We start from the raw sequence: 20,391 nt of genomic DNA on the forward strand, positions 1-20,391 counted from the left end.
AAAAAAAAAACTTAAAAACTCGTAAATAGGTTTTATTGTGGAAATTAATAGGGATGCGAATTTTCAATTTTTGTTATCTAATTTTTTAATTATAAAATTACTATCAGAGGAAAAAACTCGCCAGTATGGCTTACCACCGTCCTAGGGATTTGGATGGGTTCCTTCCACATTTATCAAAATCAGACACCAAATTCAGACAGCAACTTGGTGCTGACCTATTGGCCTTTTTGGCTGAACCTTCAAATCCGATGACATGCCAGGACATTGGCCAGTTAATTGATGGATTGATACCATGGATGCAGAGCAGCAATTATAAGGTACATTTAGCATTTTATTGTACTAACTGTAAAAACGATAGTTTTTAAAATAATAATTAACATCTAATAGGTACCGTTTTTCATTTTAAAATAAACTGGCGTGCTCTTATTAAGTGGATTAATGTATGTTTGTTTTCTTTTTGAGTTATTTTATCCTCGAAAAGGATCTTAAAAACGATATAAGACGCAAAAAAGTTTTGAATTGGCAAACTTATTTGTTAAGAAATACATCCTCACAGATTTATTAATTGAATGCAAATAGAACAATAAAAGTACATATGCATCTAATGATTTCCATATTCGGCAAACGATAGAAAGTGATTGGAAAAAATGCAAACTAGTTTGTTATTCGCCTGTTACATAAATTATTATGAAATGTATTGGCAATTTTTTATTAATTTTATGGATTTTCTATAAGTCTTTATGAATTTTGTAAGTACTACTGTGTCTGTAAACCTGATGATTATTAAATTTAGAAATCTAATTATGCAGTAACCGGCGTCGTCATCGGGTGAAATGCACTTTGTTTTTATTTTCTTACATTTTGAGGACTCAAATAGAAGGATATTTTTAGATTGTCTCTAAATCTGCTGATGCCACTAAAATTCAGGCAGTGTTTATACGAGTGCGGTACATAAACATTTATTGATGTTCAAGTTTGTTTTCCGAAGACTTACACAATTCGTTCCGAATTGATAATCTCTGTTGATGTTGTTTGGTGTTTTTTTATTTAGCACCTGTAGTTGATGAAAAATGATGTAATAATTTATTTGTCTTTGCCTGCGTGAATGCATGCGTCTGAAAATTTTAACTCATAAACTGTTATGAGAAGGAAAAGTTATTTGTAATTTATTTATGTTTGTCATTTCATTTATGAGGAAAACGTGTACTTTCTATAAATATATAAAATATGAGTCCCAGACTTTTTCGTCAAGTATTAAAATAATTCGACGTTGAGCATTGTATTTATTGTTATAAAAATGTTTGTACAATATTAGTTATCACTATGACAAAATTCTATTTATAGAATGTTTTTATTGTATTTATGTAACTATCTTAGAATATTTGCAAAATGATCTCGAATTAACTAGAGTAAGCAAATTCTGAGGAATGTGATTACTTTAATGTAAAATCGTTTTAATCCTGTAATTACATTCTTTAATTTATTGGTAATTGTTTCAATAATATTAAATGATAGTTTGACCTTGCAGGACCACCTTTAAACATAACGACTGACGTACATAATAATTTGTGACATCTTTGTTGATTCGGCCTTCCAAACCTATATGTTAATGCTCTAACTAATTTAATTTGATGTTTACTACTTTGGATTAATTTTCATTAAAAATTGGAGTCTCCTATCTTCGTGGATTGTTTGTAGCTATTTTTATATAATAATAAAAGCAACTTAAAGTTTATTTAAAACTGGCAAACTTGCAAATGTATTGTAAATAGTAAAACAAGGGTGTTATAATTAGTAATATGTTAAATGTATTTTAGGTAAGTTATTTACGTTATTTAATGAATTGTATTTGCTAAATATTAAATTAAAATGTATTTAGATCTTTATGCACAAATTTACACGGAACTTCTTGCTATCCCGGTTATTCCTGGTAAAAAAACGGTAAAAGAGAAATTTGCTGGTGGAGATTACACCTTAACAGTAGAAGCATTTATTTCCGCGAGTGGCAAGGGCATCCAAGGAGCTACATCGCATTTCTTGGGTCAGAACTTTTCGAAAATGTTTGATATTATTTATGAAGACCCTGAAACGCAAGAAAAGAAGTTTGTGTATCAATCTTCTTGGGGATTTACCACTAGAACCATAGGTAAATAAATTTCAAACTGCCTTCTCGTTTATTAATTAAATCCCGTAATTTTTAGGCGTCATGATTATGATTCATGCGGATAATCAAGGTCTTGTCTTACCTCCAAAAGTGGCAAATGTTCAAGTTGTTGTAGTGCNTATATTCTTCATTTTCTTTCTTACTATTGTTTTATAGGTTTCCAGTAATGGAATTGAAATAATGACATTCCTGATAGACCGTCTGGGTCATGATTTTAAGCCCTACTTGCAAACAGTTTTTCCAGCGGTTATAGACAGACTAGGTGACGCAAAGGACACAGTCAGAGAAAAGGCGCAGCTTTTGATATTGAAATTATTGGAACGTAACGTATTAACTCCCCAAGCACTCCTTGAAAGACTTACTCCAGGTTTTACACATAAAAACGCCAAAATCCGCGAAGAGACGCTAAGGTGTCTAGTGAATACATTGAATGAGTAAGTTCAAAATTTTATAATATGTAACTAATCATTTGAAAGATATGTCACTTTGATCTAATTATTGAGTATGATATGTATATTTTTGCCGTATAAATTCATGTTTAATATGTATTTTAACAGGCACGGCGCTCAGTCTGTCACATTAAGCAAATTCATTCCTCAAATAGTGAAACTATTGTCTGATCCTACTTCTCCTGTACGGGATACTGCTTTTATTACTTTGGTAGACTTGTACAAACACGTGGGAGAAAAATTGAGAATAGATTTGCAGAAGCGCAATCTAGTACCACCGTCCCGATTGCCTGCCCTTTTAGCCAGGTTTGACGAAGTGAGAAAAGCTGGTGATCTTCTTCCCACTGCTTCCACTATAATGTATAGTAAGTTTATTTTAGTTTTTTTTTTTAATATATTTTTGAATAATTCTAGTTTTTTAAAAGTAAATATTTTAATTAAGAGAAAAGTAATAATAATAGGATACAGTTGCGAAGAAATGAAAATGTTGTTTTCGTTTAGATTTCAACGACGAACCTGATGTGGCAGTGATGGCTAAACCTGCTATTCCTGTGAAAAAAGCAGGCTTACTAGGCGCCTCTAAAAGAGTAATAGTGTCCGCCCCAGCAAAATCTTCCAGCAGTTCCAATTCTGGTATATAATACATTTTAATGCTTCTCGTAAATTCCCTATGACTGTGTTTCTATACCTTTTGAGTAAGGCGAAGTTAGCGCCGCGAAATTATTTTTTTTTTTTAATTTACTTTAGTTAAGGTGAGATAGGTTAAAAAATTGCCGTTTAAATGCCATTTCCGAATATTGAATTGCCCTAGCCGTATCTATCAGATTTAATAAGTTTTTAATTGTATAAACATTTTTACAGAAAATTGCTTTAAACAAGAGAAAAACTTTTTTTGCCAAAATGTTTAAGCAATTAATAACTTAATAAAGCTAAAAGATACATCTGGGAAAATTTGTATTCGGAAAGGGCATTTAAAGGGTAATTTATTACTTCAATTAAAAAGTCGTTAAAAGAAATAAAAACATCACGGCGGTAACTTTGCTTTTTTTTAACCGAAATGTTTTTTTTTTTTTCGGATCTAGCTGGAGGCGTCGATGAAGAAGTTTTCTCTAAGCTATTCGATGATGTACCTACTCTTCAGATATTCTCAATAAGAGATATTTTAGACCATATGAAAACTATACAGGAAACTGTGGGTGATCCTAACAAGGAATGGAATAAAAGAGTAGAATGTGTAAGTTGATTTAATATTTGTAGTTATTTGTTTAAAAAAGTCGTGATCGTGGCCGAAACAGTAGTTTTAAACTAAACATAACTTTCAAACAGTGTTAATTTCATTGAACAGTGTTTTGTTGCAGTTGAAGAAGCTTAGGGCTTTAGTTAAAGCAGGAGCAGCAAATTTCGATGACTTTTACGTTCAATTAAGATCAATGGAGCCGCCCTTGGAGGCTTCGATAAAAGACTTGAGGTCACAAGTTGTTCGTGAAGCCTGTATCAGTATAGCTTACTTGGCCCAGCAATTGGGTAATAAGTTCGAACATACTGCTGAATGCTTGATGGTCAGTTTAATCAACCTAATACAGAATTCTGCAAAGGTATACATCTTTTATTTTTCAATCACGTTTGTTTATTACTTTCAATTGACTTTTTTACTGATGGTTCTTCCATTATATTTGATTAAATGTACATACTTACATAGTATTGTCAATGATGTTTCACAAATTGGAATCAACAAATATTGTTAAAAAAAAAATCAATCAAACTGAAGGGGCGAAAACCCTTTTTATTGCTTTACATAATCATACAATGTTTCGCTTTACATTGATACATATATTGGAGGAATAGTTACGAATTATACAAGTTGATTATTGTCGTTTTGTTTTTATCTAGGTGGTAGCCACTGCAGGTCACGTTACAGTCCGTTTTATACTCCAGTACATCCACAATCCACGTCTTATACCGATTATAACAAATAGTTTATCTTATTCAAAAAGTAAAGAAATAAGAAAAAGTTGCTGTGAATTTATAGAACAGATTATGGAACATTGGAACGTGCACACGTTAGAAAGACACATAGGACTTCTTCAGGATGCTCTTAAGAGGGGTATTGCTGATGCTGACCCAGATGCACGAAATTTGTCAAGAAAGTAAGCAAAATGATGCATTTGTTTATGTTAAAAAGTTTCTAGTATTAACTTGCAATTTATTTTTATTAACCTTGTATTTAATTTTATCCTCTTTTCGTAGGGCTTTTGTTGCGTTTAGAGAACGATTTCCCGACCATGCGGAAGTGTTGTTACAGTCCTTGGAGCCAAGTTATCAGCGTGCCCTTAAGGGCGAGCTCTCGATGTCAAACAGTTCGTCTACGAACAGTTTATCAACCGCAGCCGTGGCTTCACGTGTGCCAAGACAGTTACGACCAGTTGCCTCGATTTCGAGTAAAACAGGTGAGTGTTCTCTATTTTTTTTTTGTTCATATCTTGTCTGTTCTCTTGTGCGTTAAGTTAATATTTTACCTTTTCAGAGGTGAGCTTCATAGTTTTATGACTTCGTCTATTTTAATTATTATATGAAATTAATTTGATAACTGAAATTTTGCGTGTCAGTCGCATTTGAACTTTGACCTGCATGTTGTATTAATAGATCTTCCTATTTAATAAAATATAATCGTGTCAAATTTAGGGTATCGATAAAACGATCAATTAAAATAAACAATATGCTTCCAGTAGCTGCTAGTCGTTCTTGAAAAAAAAAATGTTACTGTTGATACTATTGTTCCTCTTGTTGGTGATGTTACTAATGATGGTTTTATTTTTTTGAGATTTTACTTAGAAATTTAGAGATTATATCAATGTAGGGAGTTAATTGATTGATGGCCTAATAAAAGTTCTTATGACAGTATTTCCCTGTTTTTGTTATGTTTTTTTTTTGTAGAACCGTTTGTAGATAGAAGTAGATTTCTTATTAGTAGATTATTATTATTATCAATACTTAACTGAGACATAAGTATTATTAGTCATTCGTACCATAAAATATACAGATTTTTATTTATTGAGTTCTGTACATATAAATTCTAAATTTTTATTTTGTGGAAATTTATTAAACGTTTTTCAACTTAAAATTGACACTTTGGTTATATTCTTATTACTAATTTACTACTGGACTCACGAAAAAAGTAGCACTATTGTATTTTATGTTGATATGTTTATATGAACCAACATTAAAACCATTTCTCACAACGTATTTTCTGTTTAAATTTGTTCTAAAAACCTATTTTCTCTTTTCTGTCTTAAACAAATAGTTTTATCTTAATGTCTATCGTGACTTTATGACTTTTCAAGATGAGTTGTAGGTAGTTTTCTTTATATTTAAAACGCCCGCCGTAAGTAAAAATTCTAACTTTACCTATATATACAGTAGGTAATGAATAATCCAGTAGCACTGGTAGTTTTGTAGATGAACTTGTAAACTGGAGAGGCTATTAATTATGTATCTAACATCTATGTATTTTTCTTGCACAGAAATACTGATTTCCTTTTTTAAAATTAAAAGTACTAGAAACTTTTTTTTTTGAAAAAAATTATCAACTATTGAGATATTTAAAATGTATAATTAATATTGCTGTTAATGGAAAGTAATCTAATAATTTTTGAACGTCTTTTGTAAATGCTGCAACAAAATAGGCAGCACAGAAAATCTTTCTAGTGGGTTACAACGCACCCCTTCATTGCCTCGCACTTATAGACAGCGTAGTAGTATACCTGTCTTAGCAAGAGATAGTACGTACACCGAAATATACATTTTTGTGTTTAGAGATATTTGTTTATTTACAGCAAACTGCTTTTGGTTAATTTTGTATATCTTTATTTGTAATATATACTTACATAGTAAACTATTATTTTCGGTTGTTGTGCGTAGTGCTTTCTGTTACTTGATTTATAGTTTTTTGAAAGCAGAAGGTGCATTACTTGCTTAAAATATGAAAAAAGCCAAGTTTGCACCTTATGTGAGTATTTTATGTTGTAAAATTGGTCTGTTATATGGTATAGAAAGGTATATACTTGTTATTTTTTTAAATTAGAATAAAGTAAAATTAGTTATTAATTTTATATAATGACAAGTATATCCTGATAAGTTATTATTCTTTATTTTAAATGTGTACTTTTTTAAACACAGATACAGGAAAGAAAGGATTTCGAAGTAATTCTGCCATCGATCTTCAAGCTGCTCAGAGAGCAAAGGCGAGAGCTCAGTATGCAGCAATGGCCAGGCAAAAGATAGCCTCAGGGACTGCAAGTCTCCGTAAGTTTTTAAAGTATATTTTAGGTTTAAATGCTTGCAGCGTTTCTATTTGTGCTGTACTAAAATTAACTGTTATCTTCATTATATTTTGCTAATAGCTTGTTGCTGTCTTTTAATAGCAGAATATTTTTGTTAACTTTGTTTTGTGTTGTTTTATGTGTGGCGTCTCTTAATTTCTAACACCGTTGCTTTTGTTTCATGTCTGTTAGAGGGAGAAATTGCCCAACAAGGTACTATTTCTATTATTATTATTATTATTTTTATTTTATTTTGAGAAAAACAAATGGCCATAGTTGTATGACGATTTGTAGAAAGTTATATTAACTTAAGATTTGATTGACATATTTCTGTGATGTTAGAAACCTGAAGTTTGTAGTATCGAAAGATAATAGTACATAATTAATAGTAGAACAGTGTAAATTTTCTCAAAATTGTGTTTATTTTGTAGCCTTTTTTAATGATATTTACTCTACTAGTTGTCTTCTTTTATTCTCATAAATAAATTTAAATATTGAAATATTGTTGATTTTATTGTATATACCATATGTATACTTCTGGTATGTAATAGTTTAATTATTTGTAAATTTATAGCTCGTCCGCGAAGAACACCCGATTCATCTGTTATACAGTCTCCTGAGCAAGTTGGAAGAAGGCGAAGTAGAAGCTCGGGCGTTTCACATTCACAACGTTAGTGAACTCTATGTTTTTTCTTTAAACAGCGAATTTATGTTATTATTTTATGTTTATTTTTAGCAACGAGCCGTTCAGGTTCGCCCAGTTCTAGAATACATTACTTGTACAACAGAAGTGAAGAGTCCCCAAGACCTAGGCGTTTATCGTCTGGTATTCCTCGTTCGACTACCGGTTCAAGAGATACTTCCAGAGAGGGTAGCCCTACAAGAGGCTCCAGTATCTCGAGACTGAGGGCAAGGACTGACCGACCGCCTCTTAGCCCCGCCTCTAGACCTGTTATGGCTCAGAAAATACTTCAACAAAGTAGGGAAGCGGAAAATGCACTTGCAGATGCGCTGGTACCCGAAGAAACACTTCTTTTTGTAAATGAAAAGCTTATTAAATTTTTACTTACAGTGCTATGACGCACCAGATGGAGACAATCATAGACTACACAGTCCCAGAAAAAGTTTACGATCGATGGATAATCCATCGGACGAATCGGAAACTTCTAGTGTTTGCTCAGAGAGATCGTTCGATTCTTACCGTAAAACCATCGACGTAAGTATTTTAGTTTTGTAGATGTGTCTGTATTGAAAAAGTGGTTTTTCTAATTAGAACTTACTAATAATTAATCGAATACCTCGTTTTATTTTGCTCTGTTTTTTTGCAATTGCATGAAATTTTTGTATGCGTGTTTTTAGCCATTTGAAAAAGTGCTTCATAAAAAATTAACACAAAATGGAAAATATTAACTATTAATTAATTAATAATACATTACTAAAAAAATGTGTTGATTCAGTTCGTTTTTAATATTTTCTGTTCTATGTACTTCATCAATTCTTAACGCTTTAATACTTACCACATAAGCTTGTGCTAATTTGTTTTTTGTGTTAGTACTCTTGGAATGGCTCACAACAGCGTTTATCAAGCAGGGATTTTTGGGAACCCTGCCGTGTAAGTATACCGTTAAGCTTTGCACAAAAATACAGGCAGTAGTTGTAATTTTTATTAGATCACCTCAAAAAACGCTTACGGCACCGAAACGCCTTCTTTTTGTGCTGTTTTATCATATTTTTAATTTTCTTTTGCAGTTGAAATTTTCTTTATTGGTTTATTCTGTACCGTTGCATTTCACGAATATTCACAATAAATGAAAAACTTCTTGTAGCGAGAAACGATTTATTATTAATTCTTATCATTCATAATATAAACACTAGTATTTACTAAATTGTGATTGGTTGCATATGGCGTATTTCTTTGTTTTGTGATAATTTTTTTACAAGAGTTATTGTTATGGTCTTATAGGATATTGGCGAAATAATTGCGATGTGCAGAAGTACTGTTTGGCAAGAGAGAAAAGACGGACTTATATCCCTTCGACATTATTTGGAATCGGGAGCCGTTTTGTTGCCCCAAGAGCTGAAACAGCTTACCGACATGTTTACAAAGATGTTTATGGATTCCCACACGAAAAGCCTAAGTGTGTTCATTGATTCATTAAACATTCTTATTAAAGTACATAAGAACGATTTGCATGACTGGCTTTACGTTTTATTGCAACGCATTTTTCACAAATTGGGAACTGATTTGTTAAATTCTGTCATTGCAAAACTGCTCAACACTCTGGAGATAATAAGAAAAAGTTTTCCGGTAAGCTTGCAATTTTCTTGCATATGCCGGTTCTTAGTAGATTCTACTCAGACTCCCAACACCAAGACGAAAGTGGCAGCTTTGTCATTTTTAACTTCTCTTTGTCATACGTGCGAACAAACTCAATTCCTTCCAAAATCTCCAACTCTTCAGGCGCTTCAGAAAATAATCATGTTCTCCCAAGACATGAAATCGCCTGAAATTAGAAACGCGGCAAGAAATTGCGTGGTGGCCGTATGGAACTGGAATACTCCTCAAATAACAATGCTACTCAGCGAGCTCCCAAAAGAGCAGCAAGATATCGCATCACATATAGTTCACAATCATCTTAGAAAGAGCTCGTCAGGAAGTGAGGCAGCAAGTCCTATGATCGGCAACAGTCCTAAAACGTCCTCGCCGATTACACCAACAGGAAGAGGAGACGACATGAACCATGAGGATGTATACAGGAGTTTGAGAAGAACAACGGCTGAAATACAGAATTATAACTATGAGTCACTAGGTGAGTATTTTACTGTTGCTTTTCTGTGTTTTTTGTTTTTAATTGTTGAGATAAAGCATATCATTTCCAAAATACTTTGTCAACATTCGAAATGAAAAGAAATAACGATAAATTATAAAAATAAAGAATTTTATATGAAAATTGATGATTTCGTATTTTCTCTCTTATTGCATTCATTTTTATAATACTTTCATGATATAATAAATGGTGATGTATTGGTAAAATTTTGCTCTATTGTGGATGCAATTTAACATTTACTTAAAAAATAAGATAGGACAAGGGTTACAACATCACAAGATTCTGGGATTTCCCAAATGTCTATTGGTTGTGATATCAGAAACGATGTTGCTGCACTTGAGGAACGTATCGAAGAACTAAAAATAAGTCCCGATTTTGCTGTTTCCAATGAATCTCATTCTTTACCGTGCACGGTGAACGGCGTTAATGAAAAAATAACTAATGGATTCAATAGCTTAGGTAAGAAACTGGTCTTTAACAAATCAAGATAGCTATTCATTTAGAATTTATTATCAGTTTATTATTTGAGATTTTTGTTGCATATAAATTTATATTTATTTTTAACGTTTCAGAAGAACTCGGAGATAGGGAATTAGTAGAAAGAATAATTGTGACATGTACAGTCGATAGTCCAACCCCCGATTCTGAGAAGCAAAAATTGCTTTCTCAACTAATTATCTTATTAAATTCAGGAAACACGGAAATAATTAAACAAATGTTTAAGTAAGTGCGCTATATTTTGTTTGTTGCTTTTTGACTAATCCTAATAATTTTTAATTTCAGGAAACTTTTACGGATTTTACTGGACAATGTTAATTGGAAAAATAAAAATTACTCCATTCAAGTACTCGTTTTGCAAATATTCTCAGAAATATTTAAAAACAAAGAATTCAAGCCGTACTGGAGTCAATTTGTAGAACTACTCACACTTCGTATTTTAGAAGCCCATTGCTCAGAAAAAAGAGAGGTATGAAATTTGAATACAGAAGTTGTTAAAGTGTAAGTTTTATACTTGAATAATTGTTATCTTCTTTCATTGTGTAGGTTGTGAAAATGGCAGAAACTGCGGCAGCATCAATGAACGTTTTCCCATTTAATACAGTTGTTAATGTTCTTAGCCCGTTGATTCAAACGGGCATTGGACCCACACTGACGGGTGCCATAAAAATGCTAACGAAACTGGTTGAAACGAATCCGGACCAGGTCACTGACGAACATCTAGAAAAAATAATGCCCGGCCTTATTAAAGTACATAAAATTTTATTTATGTTTTTATGATAAATATGCAGTTATCATCAAAATACTATAATTGAAAGGTTTCAGATCTCTAACTAAATTTTCTTTTTCACCAAACGCTAATTAACTGTTGTTTTTTTTGTAAATTATTTATTTATTTTTTTTAAATTCTAATTTCATTTGAAGGCTAATGATCATGAAGAGAGTGCTATCCGAAAATGTGCCGTCTTTTGTATGGTGGCACTGCACAAAGCTGTAGGGGAAGAAAGGTTGGCCCCGTACATTGCCTGTTTGCCGGGGAGTAAAGTCAAATTATTGCGCGTATATATCACGAAGGCGCAGTCTTCTTCTGTGCCAACGAGTCCGAAAATTTCATCAGCAAATCCTTCAGCCCCCGCCCCGAATAATAACAGTGACACTGCCAATGGCAGGAGCTAGTCTTTGGTAACGGTTTCTTTTATACATGTTATTATTACATTTTTGTGTAGTAAGCATATGATAGCAACGTTTGTGTAAGATATATTCTTATTATTGTTCTATTTTAAAAAATAATATTACCTATCCTTAAACGTTATCCTCATTAGTCGCAGCATTTATTCACGTTTTTATTTTCACGTTTCGCATTCTGTTTTATTTTTTTAGTATCGAGTAAGGTCTAAACCATCATGTTTTATCTGAATAAAGTTTAATTGCTGACCAAGTACGTAGACAGTTTTTCTCACTCATAATAAATGAATGTTTAATGAAAATAAAGGAAAAATTATTTTACATATATTTAATGTTATAAAACATAAGTGTATTTTGAAACAAATTCAAACTATTTTATGTAGAAAACCTATCGCTGATTGTACCTATGTTATGGTCAGTCTGTTGCTATAGTTCATCACTAAAGGTTTTTCGTTGTTCGAGTTGTTTAGAGTTTTAAAAATTGAAAACAATCATTTGTGCCATTTTACATTACATCTTTTTCTTTCATAGTTTTGTAGAAAGAGAAAATAAAATTTGTAATACCTAATGAGAATGAATAATGGTTAATATTTTTGTTTGTTGACAGTTTGCAGAGTTTGATTGAAAATACAGTTAAATAAAAAAAGAAATAAATGTGATAGTTAATTGAGTGGATCATTTAATATAATCAATCTTTATTTTTAGTGGATGTATTATTCCTTGCTAAATAAAAGTGTTGGTTTCACACTCTATGTTGTCGAGTAAAACAAATTGCGAAAAAAATGCATGAACCTTTCGCTGCTAATATTTTTACTCTATATTCTCAAAAGACATTGAAATTTTGTTAAATGCACAATTTACATTTCTAAGGACACATGTCAAGAGCGCACTGTATTTCAAGTAAAGTGTTAAGTTTTTAACTTACTATTATCATTATAGTAATTTATGAGAAAGCAAAATTTGATTTACTAACAATTTTTTTTTAGATTTATAATTGTATATTTTTTTTATGGGTATGGACGTGATTAGTAAAGTTTTAATAAATCTTAAATAAATAAGTTTTATCACATGTATGTGCAAAGCATACATTTTTTTTTAATAAAATAACGTGGTTATTAATAAAATTGTCTTGATAATACCGTGTGCTCCAATTGTATTTACCGTTTAATATTAATTAACGAAACGTAGTTTTTAACAAGCTTAAACAATTGTACTCATTCTGACTGCATTTAAATAAAAATTATTTTGTAATCTTCATACTTAGTAAGTATTAACTTTTAAGGTTTCAAATTTAAGTAACAATTTTATAAGCCAAATACGCTAAGAACTGTTAAGTGTGCTATATTATCTTGATCCTTTTTTGCTATTATTGATTTTATAGATTGTAAATATATCCATATACTTGATTAATAGGCTGTGTTGCAGCTAAAATGCTTACTGAGTTTATGCTTATTGTACACTTAATGTTTTCTAATACTAGGCAGTGTTTATTGCTCTTTAACTTTTATGTAATTATACAATAATTTATTACAATAAAATCATAAAATTGATATACTTATTAACGTTTTATTTAAATTTCCGTTTTTGATAAATAAAAAACTTAGTTCTGTTAATTCAAATCGAATACTACAAATTGTTTTCTTAAAAAACACTGAATTCTTATAATCTTTATTGTTTCTTTTAATCATATTGAAATATATAAAAAAACAGGATTATTTTTAAATTTGATAAGTATTGAAATACAGTTAATTCTGGGTCACATATGCAACTTCCCAGTTTTGTTTAATGTCCAGTGGCCCTTCAATACTGACACCTTCTTTTGTAATAACTGCCAGCTGAAATTTTGGAAAACTCCTAGCATCTCGATAAAACAGAACTTCCATGCATTTCACCACTAAATCACGTGCTTCTTGTTCTGTTGGATTTGGGTTCTTTTCAAATGCATCTCTCAATAGTGGAATAGCAATGTAAGCACCATAACCAGTACAGACAATTTTATCACAATAAGCAGTTCCTAGTTTATCTACAGTACCAAGGAAGGGTACTCCATCCTGAAATTGGCGAAAAAGTAAGAAATACTTACTAAATACTACACTTAATTGAAAATATTACAATTATAAACATTAAGAGTTACCTGAAGTCCACCCACAACAAAATTATTCCAGAACGGGTCAAACTTGCTACGTCTGTTGTACATAATTCTGGTTAACCAGCAGTATAGGGATTTTGGCTTAAGGCTAAAACCATCATCCAAACATTGCTCGTCAATGCTGAAATTTATTGACATTATTCTAACATTTAAACAATTAAAAGTTTACATTACACTTTTTGTTCGATTAGGTCTTTTACATATTGGAAGTCTCCATAGTCTCCACCAGCTCCTAAGATTATGTTATCATTTACTTTAATAATTCTTGGGCAGTTTCGAAATCTTGCCAAAGATCCATATGAACCCAATGTATCACCGGCAATAATTACTCCATTTTTGAAACAGACTGCTACGACAGATGTTCCTGTAGTTACAGGTGCTCTGAAACATTTTATAAAGAAAAGTTTACAATCACTGCTCAATATCTAGAATATAGTAAGGTTAAATTACTTACTTCGAGCGTTCAACAAAATTAAAAGGACTGGCTGTTTCGGGCTTCTTTTTATACATTTGAAAAGGGTCGTAACTATTTTCTACAATGTTATTAGAAAACATTTTTATGATATTATTAAAGCAAAAACTTGCAGTGTAATCAAATCAAACTGTACTTTTTTCTTATGTTGGCGATACCTATGTGGTACTGTTTTCATACCAACCTCGACAAAAATTACAAATATTGTGAATTTTAATGTATTTCTAAGAAAGTAAATAAACAATTTTATTTTAACATACTGGATTACGAAACATTATAATAAATAATATAAATCATAATAAATGTATTTTTTAATCATGCATACATTTTGTTCTGAAAAAAAAACTAGTTATTACGGCTCTGCTTGATTTATTACTTGGAAGCGTCCGTGACGCTTTCTACGCCTGCGTATAGAAGTAAATCAGACAGAAAAGCGCGTGGGACGCCATTTTGATGTGATGTTGTGACTGCGGCTTTTTTCGTTTTTAAAATGAAATGAAAAAGAAGCGATTGAGATGTTGTTATTTCTCCACCAACTTATGGTAAGTTAATTTATTTTTAATGATATTTTCAGGGCTGCACACTGCAAAATGAGGCTAATTATCTTGAAGTTTTGTGTGTAAATTTCAAGTAATATTTTAGTGGTGGAAGTTCGTGTTTATGGATAATTGGATAACAAATATTGTTTGAAAAGTGTGGGGAATTTTGTTTTGATTTTTTTGAAAGACCGCTTCTTTTTAGAAGAAAACAAAACAAGCAATCAAGGCGGGAAGGTATTATGCTTTCTCGCCGTACGCGATATTCGTCCTTGTGGTGATGTACTTAAGTGTCAATATCGGGAAGCGTGTTTTCAATTCTACATATTAATAATAGGTATATATAAGTGTATTCTATTTATTAAAAGCGAAAATGTTCTATATATAAATATAAATAGAACTTCAGAAATTTTAAATGGCTTTTACAGATTATAACGTGGTTATAAATTTGCCATATACACTATAGTTTAATTGTAACTGTGGATTTACCTTATATTGTAATTTAGTAGATAAATCAAAAAGTTTGACAGTTTTACTTTTTCAATTAGTTTTAATTACATGTATCGTATCGTATCTAATCTAATAGACTTTTTCATCAAATATTTACGAAGATTCAAAGTAGAATCTTGTTTAAATTAAAGGTATATGTAGGTACTTATCAATTTTTAATTCCCCTTGTATTTAGCTAACTAAACTTAATTGAAAATAATATGAATTTTATTTTTTAAAAGGTAACATGACTTTCTGTTGTATCTAATACTCGTGTTTATTATTAGTAGAGGTACAAACATGTAATTTATCTTTATGTCTGTTTATATCACTACCTTTTTTTCTTCTCTTCTATTCTGTTTCATCCGCATTTTTAGGGGATGTTTTTTCATTCTTTTTGTAGTTACATGGGGTTTTCAATACTTACTTTATTTTTGGACGAGTATCTAATACATCTTTTTTTGTTATAAAAATTTTTCTTATAAAATAATAAGTAATAAATTGTCTTCAAAACCTGGGTAGGTATTAAATAATTTCCTATTTTATAAAACTACCTATTTATTGTTGCATTATTGGGCGCGCGAGTGTGCAAAAAGTTATCGAAAAGAATATGTATAAATGTAAATAAAAACAAATATATTCTTGAATTCGCTGTATGTATAATTTTTGTTTTTTATTTTTTACAGGTGTAGGGTAGATATAGAATCCATGTATATTGTAGTGGATCATGTGGTTAAGAAGTGAAAAGCGCAACAAATTACGCACATTTTCTTTATGCACAAGTAAAATTAAAAAGGCTAAAAGGGCGTTAAAGAAAACGAAGGAATGGTCACAAGGATGCTCAAAGAAAATCGCTCTGTCTCTGTATAAGAACTACAGCAAGCTGAGAAAAAAAAAGTCAAACAGCAAATGTATGCAAAAGCCTAATGGATTTCTCTCAAAGAGAGTTACACAGAATTGCAAAGAGAATTACGAAGCTCAAATGGTTCCAGAACTGCGTGATTTAAAAAAAACCAATGAGATAAAAATGGAGTCTGAAAAAAGTATCGAAATAAAATTCGAGGAGAACCTTAGTTGTGATCCTTTTATGGGCATCAATTCCAATGGTCAGACCTTTACTACTTTAGAAAACACCAATGTTGACCTACCAAAAGAAATAGAGTATTCAAAAATCGAAATTGACTCGAATCTTAACATTAGTTGTGCTGAGAATATAAGGAGCATTGAAGTATATGACAAAATTGATCTTACTGATAAGCGAGTTATCGATTTTGACAAATCTAAGTACACCTATACTGCTTTTTCGCATAAATTTTGCGAAAGCATGTACTATGATTATCCACCAGAAAGTTCTGCTTACCAAGATTATGCATTAACTAATGATTTTAATCAATTCAACGGTAATTCGGATTTCACGACTTTGTTGGATGAAGAAATGTCTAAAACGAATGCCCTTTTAGCTATGAATCATATAAATGCTGAGTATGACTATAATATACAACAGTACTGCGAAAGTCCGCCCAGCGACAATCTTATTACAAGCCAACAATCCCCGAGAGTTCAGGTAAATGGAGAGGAGCGACTGGACGGGAATCCTGAACATGTGGAAGTCGAAGACACTTGGGAAGCATTTGATCCATATGTTTTTATCAAGCATTTGCCACCTTTGACTGTTGAAATGAGATCCAAATGTCCTGCACTACCACTCAAGACAAGATCCAGTCCAGAATTTAGTTTGGTAAACAAAATTGTTGCTTATTTGTTTAAAAAGTTTTAACGACAATCTTGGGAATGTAGAAATATTAAACCTAAATACCTAATGCTTTGGCGACTTCATTGTAATTTTTATTTCATTACAAACTTCTTTTTTGTTTTTATCCAATCCTTATTTTTCTCAAGTTGCATAAAAGTAGTATTCCTCTCATCCAAAAATTAAGATAAGATTGCTTCTATTTCAGGTTTTAGATCTTGATGAAACTTTGGTTCATTGCAGTCTCCAGGAACTGCCTGATGCGAGTTTTCACTTTCCCGTTTTGTTTCAAGATTGTTCTTACACTGTATACGTTAGGACGCGTCCTTTTTTTCGCGAATTCCTTGAAAAAGTATCGCAATTGTTCGAGGTCATCCTGTTCACTGCGTCGAAACGCGTTTATGCCGATAAATTACTAAATTTGTTGGACCCCGAACGCAAGTGGATTAAATATAGACTCTTCAGGGAGCACTGCATATGCGTCAATGGAAATTACATCAAGGACCTTTCGATATTAGGACGAGATTTGTCCAAAACCATTATCATTGACAATTCACCACAGGCATTTGGATATCATGTGAGTATTTGTATTTGATTTCTTGATTTGTATTCCAGTTGTAATACGAAAAAAAAATATTTTTCAGTTGAATAATGGTATCCCAATTGAAAGTTGGTTTGTAGATCAAACTGATTCTGAACTTTTGAAACTTCTTCCATTTTTAGAAGATTTGGTACAGATGGTAAGTTCCAATTATTTTTTTATTAAATTAGAAATAATGCTTCGGAATGGCAGTCAGTCTTTGTAGAATATTAAAGTTATATTTTTTAAAAAGAACGGGGAATCATACCGAAGTCAATTAATAATGTCTATTCCCCTTTGTATTTTATTTATTTAAATATATGCTTAGTATCAAAAATAAAAAAGAAAAATTAATTTGTATCTAATCGATTTAAAAGTTAGATTTTGTTCCTGTTGTCTTATGTATAGCTCAAAATCTGTATGTTTATCTTTTCTTAAAAATATTTTACTAAAAGTCGGTGTTTGTTTTAATTTCAGAAGGAAGATGTGCGTCCACATATTCGCAACAAATTTAAATTGTTCAGTTATTTACCGCCAGATTAAGGGAACCTGCTTTGTACTTAGACAATCGAATTATTAAGAGAAATATGTTTTAATGTTATACATCATGAACGAATCGTCTATTAGTACAAAAAAGGAATTGTTGCCTTGTAATCTACAAGTGAGTGATTAGGAGTTTTAAAGCACAAATATTCGCTTTTATTCACGATTTTAAATACTATAAAAGTTAAGACGGAATTAGATAAAATATTTTATACTTTTTAATAATCAGTACATATTTATTTATATAATATTATGTCACATTAAGTTCAAAACATTTCAATCATCATCAAACTCATTATTTATGTCGTCATTAATAAATGGTAATTTTATATCATGAATTTTACGATTTTGTCTCGAATTATTTTTAAAGTAATTTTGTTTTAATGTATACATATTTAAAACCATTGTGTAGTCCATCAAAATTGCCATACGTATACATATTTAGAAAAAAGAATAGCGGCGTTTTTATCTAACGCTAAACAATTATTGATTACCAGTTTTTAATTAAGTTATCCATTTAGTATTGATCGTTAGATTGATTCGCTTCGATGGATCTCTGCACTGTTTGCTGCTTTTTCTTATATTCGTTCATGATTGATAACGTCTCAAAATAGCCGACTAACGCTAGTTATTTAAACAAAAAGAGTAAAATGAAATTTTAAGACTGAAGTGCCTATTATATTGTGTTATTTTTAAATCGTGTTTAAGGACCGTTTACGTTGGCGATCGATCTCGGTATTTTCGGTAGGTGTTAGTAATGAAAGCTTTAATTTGTTCAAAAATCACCCCCCAATAGAAATATAATGTTGGAACGTTAGTTGGTATTTTGAGGGTGAAAAAATATCGAACATTCATCGTTAGGAAGCCCATATCATCAATTTTCGTTATTAATTTCTATTAATATAGGGAGCAATCATTAATTATTAGAGTTCTTGCCACATTAAAGTAATAGCTGTTACATTATTAGATAAAACGAAAACAAGAAACATAATACAACATAATATTATATACTTATAAGTNATTTCTCTCGATGCGACGACATTGATGCACATACGGGTTTAGGTATTTTAAGAAGTGCAATTATTAGAAAAACGAGTAAATATTTTTCAGCTTTTAACTAAACATAACTTGCAGCTCTGCACTTTTTGAGGATACGCTACTGGCGAAATTTCCACTCGCATGTATGCTGATGAGTATAATTAAACGATTTAGGAAATTTTTAGAAAATCGAGGAAATTAAAGTGAGCATCAAGCGGGTAGGTCAATTGTGAACTTTTACAGTAGGTGCAGACAGCACTTATGTGACGGCTTTCACGATAGTTTCTGCGAACTGATTCAATTTAGTTGTCACCCATTGTGCAATTTCGAGTTTTCGAACGTGAACAAAAGCGACTAACAAAATGGAAAATCAGTTCGAATCTTCGATTAACAAGCAGGAAACGCCGGCAAACATACAGGGTGTTCAAGTGTCATAAATATAATATAATCAACGCTTTATTTGTTTCTTACAATATTTCTATTTATATATCTCTTGTTAATACCTACATCAAGTAAAGACTATTGTTTTAAAGGGAAAATGTGTTTTTTTGGGTTGATCTTTGGAAGGGTTGGTGTAAATTTCGTCAAAAATATTCATACCAATGCAAACGTTCTTTGTCGTACTATCAATTTTTACGAGAATGGTACATTTAACCTTTCGTCGGGCGCATATAATCTGAGAGATGAAGTGATGCGTTTTTCTTTTGTCAAATTCATACTTTTGAATGAGGCGGTGTAGGGGCTCAAGTAGTTTCTCTAATTACCGTCACGCGACAAATAAACAAAAAAACAGTATTGTTACCGGTTTGCTAACGACTGGTCGTATGTTCGTAATCTGTAGGGTGAGTTGAACCTTGTCATGTGAAATTGTATTTTTGGGGATTTTTTTAATATTCTACTTAATTATAATAAGTATTATAAATATAATAATAATATTGATAAAAATAATAATAATACTGATAAAAATAAAAGGACGTTTCTGAAAACCTTATCTCACGAGTTGTGTTTACAACAACTTCAAAGGCGAGCTTCTAAAACATTTGGAATGCCTATTGAACTACAGCAGGGACTATCCAAATTTAAACCTTAATCTTAAAAACCCAGCTCACCTAACACTTGTCAGGAAGGACAAACAAAGAGGAGCTTCAAATGCTGAAATCTAAAAAAATTGGATACTCCAAATATGCATGTAAAAAATGTATGCCTATATTTTTTGTTTAGAGAACGCAAATATGGTTTGTGGCAAATGTTGAGACTGTTTTCTATGTGGTTGATAATTACGACAGTGATTAGAAACTTGTTGTAACTCTTCACAAATGACTACTTCGTATTTACCAGTTATTCTATTAAAAAATGACTTAGTTATATTAAGAGCCTCATTACTATCTAGA

General features: G+C 31.3%; 3 protein-coding genes across 9 annotated transcripts in view; 2 read left to right on the forward strand and 1 right to left on the reverse strand.

Moving 5' to 3' along the window:
* The window catches only part of LOC108736426 (CLIP-associating protein), a 13,264-nt gene extending 1,629 nt beyond the window's left edge, over positions 1–11,635 (forward strand). For 2 of the 6 annotated variants that reach the window (XM_025973367.1, XM_025973368.1), the window contains exons 2-21: positions 108–317; positions 2,321–2,598; positions 2,722–2,978; positions 3,115–3,246; positions 3,696–3,847; positions 3,972–4,208; positions 4,504–4,760; positions 4,861–5,060; positions 6,790–6,915; positions 7,125–7,145; positions 7,507–7,602; positions 7,669–7,946; positions 8,005–8,148; positions 8,485–8,544; positions 8,896–9,742; positions 10,013–10,219; positions 10,333–10,483; positions 10,544–10,727; positions 10,805–11,008; positions 11,183–11,635. In XM_025973367.1, coding sequence (XP_025829152.1) covers positions 126–317; positions 2,321–2,598; positions 2,722–2,978; positions 3,115–3,246; positions 3,696–3,847; positions 3,972–4,208; positions 4,504–4,760; positions 4,861–5,060; positions 6,790–6,915; positions 7,125–7,145; positions 7,507–7,602; positions 7,669–7,946; positions 8,005–8,148; positions 8,485–8,544; positions 8,896–9,742; positions 10,013–10,219; positions 10,333–10,483; positions 10,544–10,727; positions 10,805–11,008; positions 11,183–11,434 — 4,275 coding nt within the window. In that variant the 5' untranslated portion in view covers positions 108–125 and the 3' untranslated portion in view covers positions 11,435–11,635. Of the gene's footprint in view, positions 1–107; positions 318–843; positions 1,076–2,320; positions 2,599–2,721; positions 2,979–3,114; positions 3,247–3,695; positions 3,848–3,971; positions 4,209–4,503; positions 4,761–4,860; positions 5,061–6,789; positions 6,916–7,124; positions 7,146–7,506; positions 7,603–7,668; positions 7,947–8,004; positions 8,149–8,484; positions 8,545–8,895; positions 9,743–10,012; positions 10,220–10,332; positions 10,484–10,543; positions 10,728–10,804; positions 11,009–11,182 lie in introns of those variants that run through there. The other 4 variants (XM_025973369.1, XM_018468851.2, XM_025973371.1 and 1 more) reach the window with 4 other exon arrangements.
* Positions 11,636–13,097: 1,462 nt separating this feature from the next.
* Positions 13,098–14,231, reverse strand: LOC108736427 (proteasome subunit beta type-4). Its single transcript, XM_018468852.2, has 4 exons — positions 14,047–14,231; positions 13,767–13,973; positions 13,578–13,713; positions 13,098–13,494 (listed from the first exon to the last, which is right to left on the reverse strand). The coding sequence occupies exons 1-4, from the start codon at positions 14,145–14,147 to the stop codon at positions 13,189–13,191; spliced, it is 750 nt and encodes a 249-aa protein (XP_018324354.1). The 5' UTR covers positions 14,148–14,231; the 3' UTR covers positions 13,098–13,188.
* A 263-nt stretch (positions 14,232–14,494) lies between these two features.
* Positions 14,495–18,975, forward strand: LOC108736443 (CTD small phosphatase-like protein 2). 2 transcript variants are annotated; one of them, XM_018468882.2, is made up of 5 exons: positions 14,495–14,606; positions 15,776–16,827; positions 17,048–17,416; positions 17,484–17,579; positions 17,897–18,975. In XM_018468882.2, the coding sequence occupies exons 2-5, from the start codon at positions 15,817–15,819 to the stop codon at positions 17,960–17,962; spliced, it is 1,542 nt and encodes a 513-aa protein (XP_018324384.1). In that variant the 5' UTR covers positions 14,495–14,606; positions 15,776–15,816; the 3' UTR covers positions 17,963–18,975. The 2 variants fall into 2 exon arrangements, with proteins under 2 accessions (XP_018324384.1, XP_025829196.1); XM_025973411.1 differs by lacking the exon at positions 14,495–14,606 and adding an exon at positions 14,709–14,937.
* The last annotated feature ends 1,416 nt before the right edge of the window (positions 18,976–20,391 follow it).

The sequence above is a fragment of the Agrilus planipennis genome, unplaced genomic scaffold (assembly GCF_000699045.2).
Source record: "Agrilus planipennis isolate EAB-ADULT unplaced genomic scaffold, Apla_2.0 scaffold149, whole genome shotgun sequence".
Lineage (NCBI taxonomy): Eukaryota > Metazoa > Arthropoda > Insecta > Coleoptera > Buprestidae > Agrilus > Agrilus planipennis.

Bases quoted from the DNA above. Each gene is read 5' to 3' on its own strand.
- LOC108736427 (XM_018468852.2), bottom strand. From the start codon at position 14,147: ATGTTTTCTAATAACATTGTAGAAAATAGTTACGACCCTTTTCAAATG. The intron at 13,714-13,766 runs GTAATGTAAACT...AATAAATTTCAG, and splicing joins GACCTAATCGAACAAAAAGT to CATTGACGAGCAATGTTTGG. The intron at 13,495-13,577 runs GTAACTCTTAAT...CGCCAATTTCAG, and splicing joins TTGTTGTGGGTGGACTTCAG to GATGGAGTACCCTTCCTTGG.
- LOC108736443 (XM_018468882.2), top strand. From the start codon at position 15,817: ATGTGGTTAAGAAGTGAAAAGCGCAACAAATTACGCACATTTTCTTTA. The intron at 16,828-17,047 runs GTAAACAAAATT...CTTCTATTTCAG, and splicing joins CCAGTCCAGAATTTAGTTTG to GTTTTAGATCTTGATGAAAC. The intron at 17,417-17,483 runs GTGAGTATTTGT...AATATTTTTCAG, and splicing joins CACAGGCATTTGGATATCAT to TTGAATAATGGTATCCCAAT.